Source organism: Carettochelys insculpta, chromosome 11 (assembly GCF_033958435.1).
Source record: "Carettochelys insculpta isolate YL-2023 chromosome 11, ASM3395843v1, whole genome shotgun sequence".
Lineage (NCBI taxonomy): Eukaryota > Metazoa > Chordata > Testudines > Carettochelyidae > Carettochelys > Carettochelys insculpta.
This window is the reverse complement of record NC_134147.1, coordinates 14,110,070-14,126,956: the sequence shown is the minus strand read 5'-3', so window position 1 is coordinate 14,126,956 and position 16,887 is coordinate 14,110,070. Positions and strand designations below refer to the sequence as shown.

The following is a 16,887-nucleotide window of genomic DNA, read 5'->3' as shown; positions in this document are numbered from 1 at the left end:
TCCCCCCATGGTGCCACATCCCCACGAGGGACACAGCCTAAGAGACTACCAGAGAGGGACAGGGGGAGGCCTGGCACAAGGCAACAGCAGAAGCAGCAGTCCGTCCCCCCCGCATTTATATTACTTAACACATTTCAAACAACCTAATTTAGTTGATTTTCTTTTCTCTCTGGAATTGCATTAGTATATAGCAGTTCCCTCTGAATCCATGACCAGACTTCTTCATTATGTACCACTCCCCCAATTTTTATATTATCTGAAAACTCTATCAGTGATAATTTTATGTTTCCTTTTGTAGTAATAGCAAGCCGCTTCCACTTATGTCTTGGAGCATAGGCCACTGACGACCATTCCCAAGCATCATCTGTCATGGACAATCTTTTCCAGTTCTGAGCAGGTGTATCCTGTCTTTAGTGTCTGCCTTCAGGTCTCTATGCCAGGTGTTTCATGGGCTCCCAATTTTCCTTTTTCCTCGTGCGTTCCAACTTAAGCCTTGTCTTGTGATGTTGGTGACCAACATGTTTCTCTGAGGTCAAGTGATAAAAACGTAATCTTTGTGGGATCCCAGTGGAAACAAAACTACCTCAAGATGACTTCCTGTTTGCAATTGTCTTTTGAGACCTCTCCATTAGTTAGTTTTACACCCATTTAATGTCCGCCATGGTAATTTGATATTGTTCTACATTTTTAATCAAAATGTTGTGCGGTTCCCATTCAAGCACCTTAGAGAAGTCTAAGTATATTATCTCAACGTTATTATCTTTATCAACCAAATACATAATCCCATCAGAAAAGCCATCAATTTAGCATGACAGGATCTAATTAATATTGATTTACACTTATTATAATGCCTTCTTTTCATCTTTTATTATTCAAGTCCTGTATCAGCCGCTCCGTTATTTTGCCAGTGAGTGAAATCAGGCTGACTATCCTTTACAAAAACTGTACAACACAGGTTTTTTCTGGTCCTCTGGAACTTCTCCACTGCTCTGAGACTTAGTGAAGATCAACATTAGTGGTCCAGTGAGCTCTTACGCCAGCTCTTTTAGAGAGTGTTATCATCACTATATGAGACAAGACATGTATGTTTTTTCCCCTAAAAGCAGAACAGAAATATTCTAATCTAGATTATATTTAAATCTCATTTATGCTGTCACTTACTGCTAGGAAAAAAGGAAAATATTGTAGGGTACAGTTAGTAGCAGTCTTAGTGGCACCCTTCATCTCCAGGTATAGGCGAAGCCCTAGTCTGTATCCAACATAATCTCAAAATTACTGACAGTTTGTCAACTCTGCTGATGTAGAGAGACTTTACTTTCAGTATCAATTTCAACAATTACCATGCATCTTGTAAATGTTGTACACAAAGGACAAACACATCTGACTTTGAAACAGTAACTCTGGAAAAAAAAAAGTTAAGAGGGAAAATCCAGAATATAGCTCTAGTAAACTGCTGAATCAGAATTTGCTGGTTCATTAATAAAAGGCACAGGTTGAACCTCTCTAATTGGCACTCTCTCGTCCAGCAACATCCATAATCCCATAATCCAACATGATTTTAGTTAGCCAAACAATCACTTGTGGTCAAGGTTCCTGTGCTCCCATAAAGTTTGTTTACAGCTACCAGTCGTGACTCTCAGGGTTCTATGCTGTAATTTACCCCTAAACGTCTTCTAAGAGCCCAATAAACAGTGAAAATATTATTAATGCTGCTAGACTATATTGACTTCCTGTGGTCCAGCAAATTCTCTCATTCAGCACTGGCCAGGTCCCAAGGATGTCGGACCAAAGAGGTTCAGTCTGTACGGAGCAGGAAGAGGAAAGAAACATAATACAAATGGCAGGTGATCTACTTATTGAAATAAATTCAAAAAAGTTTATTTCAAATATAATCAGTGGGTACAGCACCTTTAATTTATTCAGGTAGCGTCTTGTGTGGGCAACCAACAGATCTTCTTCTGTAGCTTCCCGTGCCTGTACAATCAAGTCATCTGCAATTAGTTTTTCTTCTGAAACAGAGGGGGAAAGGAGGAAGAAATACTGTGACTCAGCATTGTTTAAAATTCCAATATTTCTCCCTACAATTTTATAATCTGACTTGTAGGTGATAGAGTTCCTATTTTGCATTATACTGGAACTGGACTTTTGATTCAAAGTGTTCATAAGTGCTCAAACACATACTCTGTACAATTTATTACTCACGTATAAATAACTATTGTTTATGCATAAAACTAAAAGAATGGTAAGAACTTAATGTTCCCAGGACACATTATAATTTCAAAGTGCTGAATTATTTGTTTAAACTGGAAAGGAAAGGTAGGCAGTGAATATTTTCAAATAGAAGACAGACGAGGCTAAACTTAAGAAGGAATATCAAAAGGGCACTCATAATTTAAACACAGATACAATTTGAAAACCATGGTCCTCATATCAGCAATTATTCACCTTGATTCTTTTAATATATTTTCATTGTAAATTGCACACTCAAGCACTGACATTTAATTCACTAAATCATCCAAGCTGGAAATGCCAAAATTCAAAGAATAATAATTACTTAGGGTGAAGTTCTGATAAGAAGTAAACATTTAGGCTTAATTGGTACATTTAACATTGTCAAAGTACTACTGATATTTAATTTGCGAAATCCTGAGAGCAGTTATTACTTGCTCTCCATATTTGGTTACCCATTGGCCACTTACATAACATTAAGTATAAACTACAAACCACTGCTTTCCTAAGTATCAAGCCAGGATGTCTATATACATCCCTGGTTATGTAAAAATATCATATTATATTTTTACATAACCAGGGAGGCATGTGGATATATTTGCAAGATAGTATGCTAAACTTCATTTCAGTGCATCAGGACTGACTAAACAACGTGCGTGGTAGAGAGCAGCTATGTGTGGTGATCAACTGTTGAAAGTATACCACCACCAATGATCATCGCCTACTTGTTTGTGCAGTGGTGATGTATCCATGTTTGTCTGAGGATACTAGAAAGGCAAGGTGAACAAGTGCTTTTACTGAACCAACATTTGTTGGTGAGAGAGACAAGCTTTCAAGCTTATACAGACCTCTTCCCACACCTGAAGAATAGCTCTGTGTAAACTCAAATGCTTGACCCCTCCATACCAACAGAAGTTGGTCCAATAAAAATCATTATTTTGCCCACCTTGTCTCTATAATCATTTATATTACCTAATACCAAAATACATGTCTGCTGAGCAACCACCCTTTGTGAATAGATTAGTGAATGGATTTTAATGGATTTTGTTTCCACTGTCATAATGCAAAACAATATCTGCAAAAATCTGTATCGTATACACTTCTGTGTTTCTACTGAACAAGGCTTGAAAAACCCACCTTGCCCATTCACCTAGCTCATGTATAATTTTTCCCTAGATGAGTGAGGCCAAGTAGACAACAACTTCTTCCCTAAAGAAGAGGGAAGTGAGTATTAGCCAAACGTGTCCTTAGTAGTTTTCTAGTCAGGGTATGAAGAGAACAAAATGCCCCTTCTCTTCTACAAAATAGAGAGGGGAGCCAAGTGGCAGGGGCCAATACTTTATCCTTGAGAAACTGGAGAGTGAAGAGCAGAGTTGTCCACATAAAGAAGTTGGAAAAAACACCTGTGCATCCTGAAGGGCAGCAACCTCTGAAAAGCCCAACAAAAGCAGAAGGATCAGTTCATTAACTGCGGGATGGAAAGCCTGGAACTCAAGATTCATTGACTGACAAGGGTGACTAGGAAGAATCCAACAATTTATTAACTGGGTGAATATCAGAATGCATTTAATGCGTCTGTATGCATCTTCCTGCAAGGAGGAATTTAATTTGTGTGTAGAGGCAGGGTTGATTTACTGATGGAGGAGTGATGGTGTGGTAACGTCAATGGGATAGTCATGAGTCTGGGTGGGCCACTTGGTTGGGTGTGATGAGAACACAGGTATTTTTGACCAGGTCAAGTAAGCTCAATCCTCAGGTGAAAAGGTGTTAAGTATTACAAGCTCTGGCCTTAATTCTCATATGTGAAATATCCAACAGCATTTCTCCATACAACTTTTCCTCTATGTAAACAGCAATATTAATGCTCTCAGCACATTAGTTTTTATGCCCCATCAGATGACCTCAAAGCACTTTACAAACATTATGTATCACAATAATATTACGAGATAGGTAATGGATGGATATTTGCAAGCCATAGTTAGTCTCCTTCTTCCTGAACTGTGATTTGCTACTTAATTTGTAATACATGCAGTTCCATCAGCAATCTCAAGAGTAAGTCAGATTCACATCATATATAATTTAATGCAGCACAATGGTCATTGAAACTTTTTTAGTTTTAAGACTCAGAGTAGAATGTTCTCTCTTCTGCTATGTTGTTCCAAAGAGAGATTTAAGCAATGCTTTAGCTACATTCAGTCATGTACAGTGCTTCCCCTTGGAAGGCAAGTATTTTGCATGTTTACAAGAATCACAATGCATACATTTTTTATTCTTTTCAGCACAATTGGAGCCATTGTGCAATTTTTGTTTCAAGATTAGCCTTAAAGTAGTAATTGGTACTGCAAAACTGCATCTGCTTCCACTATACAAAGACAAACTTCTATTAAATTTAGTTACTCTCATCACCATGTAATCCAGCGATGATAGAAAACATTCTGTAACCAATTTGCAACCATAATGAATGCTTAATAAATTAAGGCTACGTCTACACAGCATTCCTCTTGCAAGAGAGGAATGCAAATGAGGGAACCTGTATTGCAAATGAAATGCTGACATTTGCATCATCTCATGCCATCATGCTGTCAGGAGAGATTTTGGCAAAAAAAGAAAACAGCCATGTAGACATGGTTCTGCCAGTCAAAACCCCCTTCGTCGACAAACCCTTATACCTCATCTTTTCAGGGATAAGGGTCTGTCGACGAAGGGGGTTTTCACTGACAGAATCCCATCTACATGGCTGTTATTTTCACCAAAATCTCTCATGACAGCACTACAGTGTGAGATTATGCAAATGAAGCACAAGATTTGTAATGTTGGGTTCCTTCATTCACATTCCTCTCTTGCAAGAGGAAGGCTATATAGAAGTAGACTAAATTTCAAAATGTTCATTACACCACTATGATTCAAAAAACAGAATTAAATCGGTAAAGTGGTCTGTTGTGAACAGGGGTTATTTATGTTTGACAAGTGTTTGATGGCACATGTCCAAAGGCACTCGCTTAGAATACATTCATCAAATACCAGTAATTTGGTCTTCTTTATGGTAATCTCAGAGACTAACATTAAATGGGTATGAAGACGAAACTCTAACAAATATGGATGGAGCACATTTGGTAATATTTGCATTTTTTCATCTTGTATTACACCTGTTCTGAGGATAGTGCCTTGAACTCTAAAAACATAAGGCCTTGACTTCTACACCTGAATCAGCACAAAGAACAAGAGCACATATTAAACTTATAGTGCTAGCTTCACAGGTGCTGCAATGGGAAAACAGATAAATATGTTTAAGATTTTTGGAAATTTGAAGTAAATGTTCTTTAAAATATGTGGCACAATCAGAATACTTCACATGGTTTGTTATACATGTTTTATTAGCATGAATTTGGTATCTTCTCTACTGCACATAGTTTGTAAAGTTCTTTGGCAGAGTTTGAAAAATGTACTTGATCATCTATTAGCGAAAAGGAGGCAACTTTCTGCACTGGAATTCTGCATGCTAGGCAACCAATTTCTTCAAGAGTGAAGCTTTCATTAAACATGTTTCTAACTCTTATGATCTGAAAATAAACTACTAGTGAATTGCTGCCGTCATGATTTTTCACATGCAGCTCCTTTACTTTTGCTGTTGCTCATAGTTTGCCCAGCAGTAAGCTAGAATGAAATTAAGTGGTTACTTTTCCTGCTGTTTTTCAACCCCAATGGCAGCACGAAACTGACAACCATTATGTGAGTTTCACTCTACATATGCAGCAGGATAGAAATATAGTCACAACACAAGTGGAAAGTTCATTGCAAAATACTGATAGGGAAGAAAGTGCAGTGAAGCAAACCCATGATTTAACAGAAACTGCGGTTTCCTTAATGTCCGAGTTAATCTGTTTTTAAATTCTCAAAATCTCATTTGCAAGAATCGAAACAATAATGTACAAGAACCTCAATTTAACAAAAAAAATGTTAAGGATACGTTAAACTTGCTGAGATTCAAATGTGTGGTTTCACAGACATTAAAGTATTACAAAGGTGATATATTTAAAAAGAAATAAAAGCATATTTGTCCAGAAAGTGAAAAGTAATGCAAACAGTAATGTAGAACAGCACTAACTATAGTTCACGTTTACAGAGCCTGCATGCAATTAGCTCTTCTGTTCAATTTTCTTTGCACAACTGTCATTCTAATGCCACTTAAATAAAAGTTCAATAATAAGTGTAACCTTGTCATTATTTTACCTTTCAAGAAATTGATTACTTTCCCCCATTTCCCTGCATCAAATGGATGTAGCTTCTCCAATCCCATAAATGTGATGTTGTAGTCTGGAGAATATACAATAGGCCAGCATGTTGGTGGGACTTCATGATATAGCTCAGTTCTGTGAGGCCTTAAAAAAAAAAACACACAACCATCACTATTTCTAATGAATGATAAGTAAAAATCAAATGGCCTCACCCTTTTTTCAGCAGTGAGGGCCCTTGTCTAGCCTGCTGAGACTGCAAAAATGGCCACATTGGATCAGATCAATTTCTATCTAATTCAGTACCTTGTATTTTGACGACTAATGAACAGTGCTTTAAAGGGAATGTACAAGGTAAATCTCAAATGATCAACCCTCCCATTGGCCAGTCCCAACATCTAGTAGTTGGAGACTTCGGGACATTCAGAGATTGAAGTGTATCCATGACCATCTTGACTAATAGCCACTGATGGGCCTATCCTTATTCTTTAGGAACTTGTCTTATTCTTTTTTTTAAATTCAGTTATAGCTTTCGCTTTCACATCACCTGCCAATGAGTTCCACAGGTTGATTGTGTATTGTGTGAAGAATTACTTCCTTTAGTTTTAAACCTGGCACATACTAATTTCATTGAATGACTTCTGGTTTCTTTGTTATGTGAAGGAGTAAATAACATTTCTTTATGTGCCTTCTCCATTCCTTTCATGTTAAAGAGAGGAATTTATAGGCCTCGAATATATCCCACCACTGTCTCTTTTAAAAGCTGACCAGTCCCAGTCTTTTTAAGGTGGGATCTGGAGATGATGGGGTGCTGAAAATGAGAAGCTGACTTGGAGGTCCATGAAAAACTGTAAATCTAAATGGGAGTCCTCAAGCTGCTGAAGTTTGAGAATCACCAATCTATCCCTTTTCTAATGGTTCCTAACATTCCAGAAGGTTTTTTTTGACTGTCACTGTACTTTGAGATGTTTTTAGAGAACTAGCTGCCATGACTCTGAGATAGTTATTATCACTCAGGAAAAATAAGTGAGACCCCATCATTTTGTATGTATCATTGGGATTATGTTTTCCAATATGCATTACCTGGTACTTATCAACACTGAATTACATCTGCTATGTTATTATCCAGCCACAGTTTTGTGAGATCCCTGTGCAACCAGCGCTACACCTAACTTTCCTGGGTAATTTAGCATCATCTGCAAATTTTGCCATGGGTTACCCTTTTTCCAGATCATTTCTGAATATTTTAAACAACACTGGTCCTAGCAGAAATCCCTAGAGAACATCACTACTTACTTTTCTCTAATCTAAAAACTGACCATGTATATCTACTTGTTATTTCCTGTCCTTTAAACAGTTACTAACCGATTATTCTATGATGGACCTTGTCAAACATTTCTAAGCATCCAGATGTAGCTTCTTCTACAAATATTCATGATTTGTCAACCTTGATTACTATTTTTGGTTCTCTGTGCCTTAAATATTGAGTCTGTTTTGGTACAGCTATGGTCTGGAGAAGTGGGTCTGTCCCACAAAAGCTCATCACCTAATAAATTATTTTGTTAGTCTTTTAAGTGCTACTTTACTGCTTTTTTTTGTTTTCATAGCATATAGACTAGCACGGCTCGCTCTCTCTTCCTCTCATATATTTTAGAGTGTCTCTCAGTCCTATGTTTGTTTAAGAACTCTGCTTAAACTGTAAGAGCTACAACCACAAGATTTGTTATACAGCTTCCTCTTATCCTAACTTAAATCAAGGTCAAGGTTTGCTTCTGCCTGGAAAGTTGGAAATGCCTGAAATCCCAGGATTTCCCAGAACATGGAAAGGGAGGCAGCAGAAGGAGGGAAACAAAAGGGAGGGGCACAGACGGGGGGGGGGGGGGGGGGGAATACTGAGAGTGGCCACTGGGGGCAGCTGCAGCACCAAGAAACAGGTGAGTAGAGCTGGGGTACCCCCATCTTGCCTGCCACAAAAACCAAGTAAGTACCTCCCCTGCCTCAAACCCAGACCTTCCCCACCAGTGGACAGCCTACAGGCTACAGAGATGGCTACCAGAGGGGGAACAGCCCCCCAGACATCCTGCAGGCCACAGTGGGGCTGCTGCAGGAGGAGGCAGCCCCCAGAGGTTGGCCTTCCCCAGACAACCTGCAGGCCGTGGGGGGTAGCTGAAGGGAGGCAGCCCACCAAAGCCTGTCCCCTGACAACCCGAAGAACCGGGAGGGCAGCTGCCTGGGAGCATCACACCGAAGCCTCCCCTCACCAACACCCGGTAGATTGTTGAGAGCCAGCTAAGGGGGTGGCCCGCCATAGCCTGGTCCCCCTCAGCCTGCACACTGTGGGTGGTTGCTAGAGGGGCACAGCTGCTCAGAGCCTGTCCCTCCCCCCGCACCCCCTAAAAAGCCTGCATGCTGCAGCTGAAAGGGGCAGCTCCTGGAGACTGGCCCCTCCCCAGACAGCCTGCAGGCCACATGGGGCAGTTGGAAGGGGGGCAGCACCCCAGACTCTGCCACCCCAAAGAGCCTGCAGGTTATGGGAGAGAGCCCAGTGGAGGCTGGGGGAAGCCCAAAGAGCCTTGTCCCCCCTTCAACAGCCTTCAGACCATGGGAGGGACACACACACCCTGCTCCCGAGACAGCCTATAGGCTGGCTGAAGCTGGGTAGTCAAAGAGCTGAGCGGCGCTGGGTACGTCTGCTAGTACAGTAGTGCATCGAGTTACACAAGGGTTCCATTCCCACACACCCTCACATAACTCGAATTCCACGGAAGTCTGGGGCGGCTTTTTCCCTGGCAGAACGCATGTTCTGCAGCCAGGGAAGCAGCAGGAGCACCTGGAGCTCCTTTGGAAAGGTAAGTCCTGGGGTTGGCAAGGCAGTTGGAGAAGGCTAAACCTGGTGGTGGGGTGGGGCTGTGGGAGGGGAGCAGGGAGAGTTAAGCCAGGGGTGGGTTAGGGCTGCGGGGGGGCAGCAAGCCGGAACCACATGGGGTGGGGGTGAGCCACAGCCGGAGCTGGGCGACATGGGGGTGAATCAGGGCTGCGCAGGCTGGTAAGCTGGGTCACTGGGGGTGGGGGCTGTGAGCCACAGCCGAGCATGGAGGGTGTGGTTGTAAGCAGCAGCCATGCTCGTGTGGTGAGCCTGCAGGGAGGGGGGGTGAACTGGGGTCAGAGGGGTTGAAGCAGGTGGGGTTGAGCTGGAGCCATGCACGGGGGTGGCAAACCAGAGGCACGCTCAGGTGGTGAGCCACTGGGGGGCTTGAAGCAGGGCCTGGGGGTGGGGGGGGGGTGAGCTGGAGCCACACATGAGAGGTGGTAAACCAGTCACAAGAATTGGGTGGTGAGCCAGAGCTATGTATGGGTGGTGAATGGGGTTGTGGGGAGTTGAACCAGGGCTGGGGGAGCAGGATTTTGAGTTGCACTGTAGTTTCATTTGCTTTTCCTGGGACTGAAGTTAAGCTTACCAGCTTCCAATTGGCAGGACTAACTCTGCCTTTATTAGCTATCCTCCAGTCAGCTGGTACAGAAGCTGATTTAAGTGACAGGTCATATACCAGTCATCAGTTCCGCAATTTCATATTTAAATTGCTTCCGAACTCTCAGATGAATACCATCGTTCCCAGTGACTTCCTATTGTTTAATTTACAAATTAGTTTCAAAATCTTGTCCCAGAAGCAAAGGGTAAAGAGATCGGGGTGGGGGGTTTCAAATCATTCTCCCCGCCCAAGACTAGTCTCTCTCTGTGCACCTCCTCCAGCATGTAAGCCAGTTTCCCTAGCAGCCAGGCAGTGAATGGTAAGGAGCCACTTCTGTCTGAGAGAGTTGTGCAGGGAGGATGCACTGTCATCTCCCTCACTCAGACAGCAAACTGCTGAGAAAACCAGTCATATGGTACTCTGCACACCATCCCACCCCAAGCTTGGCCACTCTCATTTCTGCACTGCTGCTGGCCATGGTACTGTTTTCAGAGTTGAAGGGCTGGAGAAGAGGCTTTCATCGCTTGTTTTTCAGCACTGAAGATAACAGCCCAGCCAGCAGCATAGCAGAAATAAGGCCGGCAATCCAAAGATCCCTTACAGTAGCCTTTCAGCCCTCCCACGCTGACTGTCTTTTGTGTCTGCATCCCCAGGGATTACAGCATCATGAAATTGCAGATGTAAACACCTGAACACATGATATTCACTAATATTAAAACCCCTTAGCCACAAAATTGACCAAAATGGACAACTCTGGCCCTCCTCTTGACTGGGACTCCCTCCTTTTCATAAGCCCATATATTTAAACTCTCCTCTGGAACCCTCAATTTATGCATCTAAGCGAATCTTTGCCCGCAAAAGCTTACACTCCAAAATATCTGTTAGTCTATACAGTGCCACAGGACTTCTTGTTATTTCCAAAATGCACTGTGACTTTGATACGGCCCTCCAAGTAACTGAACAAAGCATTATGTCAACACACACACAGAAGATGCAAATGGCTACATACACTAAATTAAATTATTGGCAAAACTGAACTCCACTTCCTCCTGCTCCAGTCTTCTCCAAAGTGTTTAAACCCTAAACCATTTTAAATTTCAAAACATCAACACAAAATTTAGATTGTCAAATGAAAATCTGAACTGAAGTACTGGACTCACTCAAGTTTCAAAGTTTTGTTTCTAAATAAAAATCAAAATGTAAAATTGTATACATTAGGTACAAATCAGGAAAGATGTTCAAGCAAGAAAAAAACTTGATGAAAATACAAAAAACTATTGGAATTTTAAGGTCCAAACTACAGTCATGATTCACACAAAACTTCGAACAATGGTCTCAGGTTGTGGTTGGAAAGGTCCGGGTTGAACATTAGGAAAATCTTTTTCACTAGAAGGGTGGTGAAGCATTGGAATGGTCTACCCAGGGAAATAGTGGAGTCTCCATCCCTGGAGGCGTTGAAGTCTCGCCTTGACAAAGCCCTGGCGTGGCTGATCTGATGGGTTTGGTCCTGCTTAGAGCAGGGGGCTGGACTCAATGGCTTTTTTAGGTCTCTTCCAGCTCTATTGTTCTATGATACAGAATCACATTGGCTGTGTCTACACTAGAGAGTTTTGACCACACAAGGGGCCTTCTGTCAACATAACTCAGGGAGCATCTACACACTTGAAGCATTCTGTCGACAGAGTCTCAACAGAAGTCTGCATTTCCTTGGCAGTATTATCCCTCGAAAATTTGAGGCATAACATTCTGTCAACAGAGAACACCGGCAGCCGCCGCTTCCCGCAGGGCTGGACAGCAGGACCAAAGATATGCAACCTTCTTATGGGAAAACAAGTAGTACAAATAGGATTAAAATAAATTATTTAAATCAAAGTTTCCTGTTGATTTCAAATCATGATTTAAAACATTGATTTAAATCAATCCATTCTGATGTAAAACCACAAAAATTGGTAAGGGTAATCTGGGTAACACCACCATGAAGTCACTGAGAGCTCCATGCCAGTATCAAACCTGGATGAAGGAGGAGGGTTGGTCAGATGTGTGTCAATGCGCTGACCGTCAAACAATACGAATAAAATTTGATGCCAGTACAACCAAATGTTAAAACATGCCGGCTCGGACATCACCCGGATAAACAAAGTCCGCGATACCAATTGAGCGATCAGGGTTGGGTCAATAAGTTGGCTACTGAAAGAAAATTACACCTAACACATATGCTATCCATTGGAACATGGAACGTCTGAACACTGTGGGCAACTGGAAAATTAGGGTTGCTTCGAAAGGAAATGGAGAGATATTGATGTGATATACTTGGACTGACAGAGATGCGTTGGATGGGATCAGGGGAGATATGCAGTTGCGAAGTCATTTGGTCAGGAAATAAAACGAAGCATGAAGCAGGAGTTGGATTCCTTCTTAGCAAAGCAGCTAGAAGAGCATTATTAGGATATAAACTGGTGAGTGCAAGAATGATGGTCGCACGATTTGAAGCAAAACTGTTCAACATCTCAGGCATTCACATGTATGCACCCACATCGTACAGTACGGAGGAAGACACTGAGCTATTTTATGAAGGCTTGACAAAGACTGTGGAGGAGATACCAAAGAAAGATGTGTTGACCATTGGAGGAGATTGGAATGCGAAGGATGGAACAGATAATGAAGGTTAGGAGAGAGTCATGGGAAGGTTTAGGTATGGAGAAAGAAATGAACGAGGTGAGAAACTGTTAGTTTCCTACAGAGCATGAGATGGTGATTTGCAACACGAGATTCTAACAAAAGGACTGCAGGAAATGGACATGGCGATCAAATGATGGGAAGTCCAAGAACATGATAGATATTATTTTGATAAGAAGAAGATGGATAACATCAGGAATAGCAGTGCCGAACTTTCCAAGGAGTGGATATAAACTCAGACCACAGTCTAGTGATCGTAAACATCAAGATAAAACTCAAAAGAAAATTTAAGACAGTTTAAGAAAAGAGATGTGGCAAGGCTATGTGAGGAAGAAACAGGGGCTGCATACAGAACAGCACTCGAAGAGAAGACTAAGAATATCGCTACAGAGAAAGACCCAGGAAGGAGGGTCGCAGGGATAGCCATCGCTATAGAAGAGGCAATTGAGCAGACTGTTCCAGAAGAAAAAACATAAATAAGAAGTGGATTATGAAGACATCAAAGTTGGTTCAAGAGAAAAGAGTGTTGAATATCGGAAGAAATGTTTCTGAGATGGCAGAACAGCAATATAGGATGAAATGCAATGGCGTAAGGAAAGCAGCCAGAAAGGGTACGGAGAAATGGTTAGAGGAGCAATGTGAAGATATTGAGAGGTATTACGGCAAATATAAGACCAGGGAGGTGTATAAAACAATTAGGCATATTAATAGGAAATGGCAACCAAAGCAGATAGCGATCAAAGATGAGAACGAAGAAGTGCTCATGAATAGGGAGAAGACTGTGCAGCGATGGACAAGATATTGCACTGATCCATACAAAGCACAGTTGGACCCGAGTGTCTCAGAGAGACTGACTGAAGAATTGAAAGAGATCTCCCCGAGCATCGAGAGCAAGACCGATATTTTAAAGGAGGAAGTAGAAAAAGTAGTGATAGGACTAAAGAACAAGAGCCCTGGAAGTCATAAGATCATGGGAGAGATGATCAAATATGGCGGAGAAAGCATGATTCAGGAAATACACCAAGCATGTCATATAGCATGGAAAGGAGGGAAGGCACCTAAAGGCATGGACAAGATCTGTACTAGTGACAATACCCAAGAAAGGAAGTACATTGGAGTGCAAGAACTACAGAACGGTTGCCCTAACGAGTCATCTAGGTAAGGTGCTGACGATGATATTGACTGGGAGATTAAGATCGCAGATACAAGAACACATAGCAGATGAGCAAGCAGGGTTCAGAAAAGATAGAAGTACCATACAGCAGATATTGGCACTAAGACCGATAGCGGAGAAAGCTCGACGAAAGAACAAAAACATATGCACTTGCTTCGTTGATTTTCAAAAGGCATTTGACAGGATACATCAGAAACTGACTTGGGCGGTGTTGGAGTCATATGGAGTAGATAGGGGACTAATACAGTTGTTGAAAGATATCAATGATAATGCAGAGGCAGCGGTGAGAACATGCAGGGAGTTGGGAAGTTGGTTTAAAACAAGTAGAGGTACGAGACAAGGAGATCCAATATTGCCAAGTATCATCATCACACATCTGAAGCGAGCAAGATCAAGGAAGAGGTAGAAGGGATATCTGTGCACGGGAAAAGAATTAACAACTTGAGGCTCACGGATGATATAGTTATCATTGAGGAAGAAGAGGAGAAGCTGGTGAAAACAGAGCAGGTGTAACAAAGAAGGGATGCAGTACGGCCTGATTATGAACATCATTAAAACAAAAACAATGGTATTTGGAGATAAGGAAATAGGAAGGAAGATCAGTGTGGATGGCACTGAACTAGAAAATGTAGAGAAGTTCACATATCTAGGGAGCAACATAACATATGATCCAGACTGTAAGAAGGAAACAGCGACTAGAATAGCAAAAGCAATAGCGAGTTTGAAGGCGATGGATAAGATCTGGAAAAACAAAGCAATTAGCTTAAGAACGAAGCTGGGCATCTTGAAAATGTGTATTCAGTAGCATGTTGTACGGATGTGAGACATGGGTGATAACGAAAGATTTGAAAAGAAGAATATTCGCGTTCGAAAGGAGTTGTTATAGAAAGATTCTAAGAACAGGATAGATGCAGAAGCTCACCAATGAGGAATTATATAGGAAGATACAGCCGAAAGAGAACCTGCTGCAGAAGGTTATAAAACAGAAGCTACAACTATTTGGGCATATTTGCAGAATCAATGATCAATAAAAAAATCAAGACCCTGGTATTCAGCATAATGGACAGCTCGAATAGGAGAGGCAGACCCCACAGAGAATGGATAGATGACATAGTAGATTGGTGCGGAGCTAGTTTACAGAAACTAAGCCACTCTGCACTGGATCGGGAAAGATGAAAGGAAATAGTGAGAGAGGCATCAGACACCAACAGGCGCTGAGCACATGGATATTTATGATGATGATGATGTAATCTGGGTTTCCCCTAAATTACTTAGGGTTTTAAGAAATGGGGTGGTCCTTAAATTTACATGTCTATTTCATAATTTAGACTAATTTAAGTGATCCGAAAAATCACAAAAAATGTATTACAGAATTTATGGAGAGCTCCTCAGAGGCACATTATAGTATTTGAAACTACTTTTACCTTTTTTCTTTTTTTTTTTAAACTGATCTGATTTCAAGTTGACAACAGCCATTTAAATAATGCCAGGAATAACAGCTACATTATGAGAGGGAAGGAGAGGTGGATGGTGGGATGAGCTACCAGAGTAGGCAGCCAATGGAGGAGACAGGAGTGCAGAGGAGCTGTTCCAACCAGCAGCTGTGCTGGAGCTTGTGGTATAACACACAAAACAGTGCAGGTCAGAGAAAAGAGGCTGCTGTTGCTCAAGGGGAGGATACTGACCTTGGAGGGTTAACAGAGAGACCCTGAATCAGCAAGTGCTGCCAAGACACAGCAGACACCCCAGTAGCTGGATCAGTAGCGACCGCTACCAACTCACCTTGTACTACTGCGCAGTAGCGTGTCCAGTACACGGAGAGTTGTAGGTACCGGTACGGACACACGCCCCGCAGGGGCGTCCTCTTTTCTGAAAGCTCAAGTGTGGGACCCTACAGCTGGTGGGCTGGGGTGCAAGGCCGGGGCAGAGGAAGGCAGGAGGTGAGCCGAAAGGGCGGGTCTCCCTGCGACAGGCCCGGGAGGAGGCAGGAGGGGCGATGCGGGGGCCTTGGCTTCTCTCCATCTGTTTAACGCCGGCCATCCCCGCAAGGGCGGCCGGTGCCTGCGGACTCCCGCCTCCCACCCCAGACGATGCAGGCCGCGGCCCCCGGGCCCAGTCCCACCTGCCTGCGCGGCGGGGACAGCGGCCGTGGGGAGCCCAGGCGGGGCCTCCAACGGGCCGCTGCTGCGCTGCCAGGCCTGGAGCGCGGCATCTCCCCCGGCCCGGCCCCGCCCAGCTCCCACCGCGGGGGCAGAGGCACAACCGCTGCGCCCGAGACAAGCAGCACGGGCGGGCGTGGCCCCATCTGCCTAGCAAACCCGGGCCCGCCTGGATCGCGTCAGCTACTCACATCCCCCCGGCCGCGGCCTTCCGCCAGCCCGCGCTCCGCAGCGCCAGGGGCGGGGCCGAGCCGAGCCGAGCCGAGCCGCCCCGCCCCGCCCCGCCCCGCGAGGAGGAGCCGCGAGAGGCCCTGCCTTGGGCAGAGCAGGCGGCACTGGCCGGGCGAGGCTGTGAAGGGCGGAGGGAGGGAGGAGTCTGCAGCCCCGAAGCAGGGAAGGATTTGTACAAGCGTCATCTGCCTCTCCCACCCTCCCTGCGCCAGCCCCCGGCTCGCGGTCTCTGCTCCCCGCCCCCGGCCCCACACACACGCCTGCGCGAGGCCCTGGGGCGAGCAGGAGGCTTCGCCGCTGCCTGCCAGCCCGGCCCTCTTGCCCGCCTTCGCCTCTGTGCGCCGCAGAGCAAGGGCCGCCCGTGAACCCCCTGAAAGGGCCAGTGGCCTGGCCCGGCTCGGCTGGAGCAGGCTGTACAGAGCAGCTGGCAGCCCCAGCCACAGCAGTGCCGCCCGCGCCTCGCTGCCCCACCCACAGCGGTGGTGCTGCCCAGGCCTCTCACGCCACGCACCGAGGCTGGATTTCCGAGACCTATTTTAAATATTTCCTGATGGCAAAAGAGGGGATATCAGCCTGAGTCAGTGCTGAATCAGGGGCCCTGCATGCAGGTGGAATGCGCTGCGCTGTCCGTCGTGTGAGATGTAACACAGAGGTCCTCGCCAGTTGTGTGTATTACAGTATTTGGTCAAATTACAAGACAGGTTGTTGCACTCAGG

At 43.9% G+C, this 16,887-nt stretch overlaps 1 protein-coding gene across 2 annotated transcripts in view; it reads right to left on the bottom strand.

The window, feature by feature from the left end:
• The window catches only part of HDAC11 (histone deacetylase 11), a 109,826-nt gene extending 93,644 nt beyond the window's left edge, over positions 1–16,182 (bottom strand). The window contains exons 1-3 of one of the 2 annotated variants that reach the window (XM_075005108.1): positions 16,132–16,182; positions 6,460–6,608; positions 1,909–2,009 (exon numbers count right to left, since the gene is read on the bottom strand). In XM_075005108.1, coding sequence (XP_074861209.1) covers positions 1,909–2,009; positions 6,460–6,608; positions 16,132–16,133 — 252 coding nt within the window. In that variant the 5' untranslated portion in view covers positions 16,134–16,182. Of the gene's footprint in view, positions 1–1,908; positions 2,010–6,459; positions 6,609–15,563; positions 15,951–16,131 lie in introns of those variants that run through there. The other variant, XM_075005109.1, reaches the window with a different exon arrangement.
• Between the last annotated feature and the right edge of the window lie 705 nt (positions 16,183–16,887).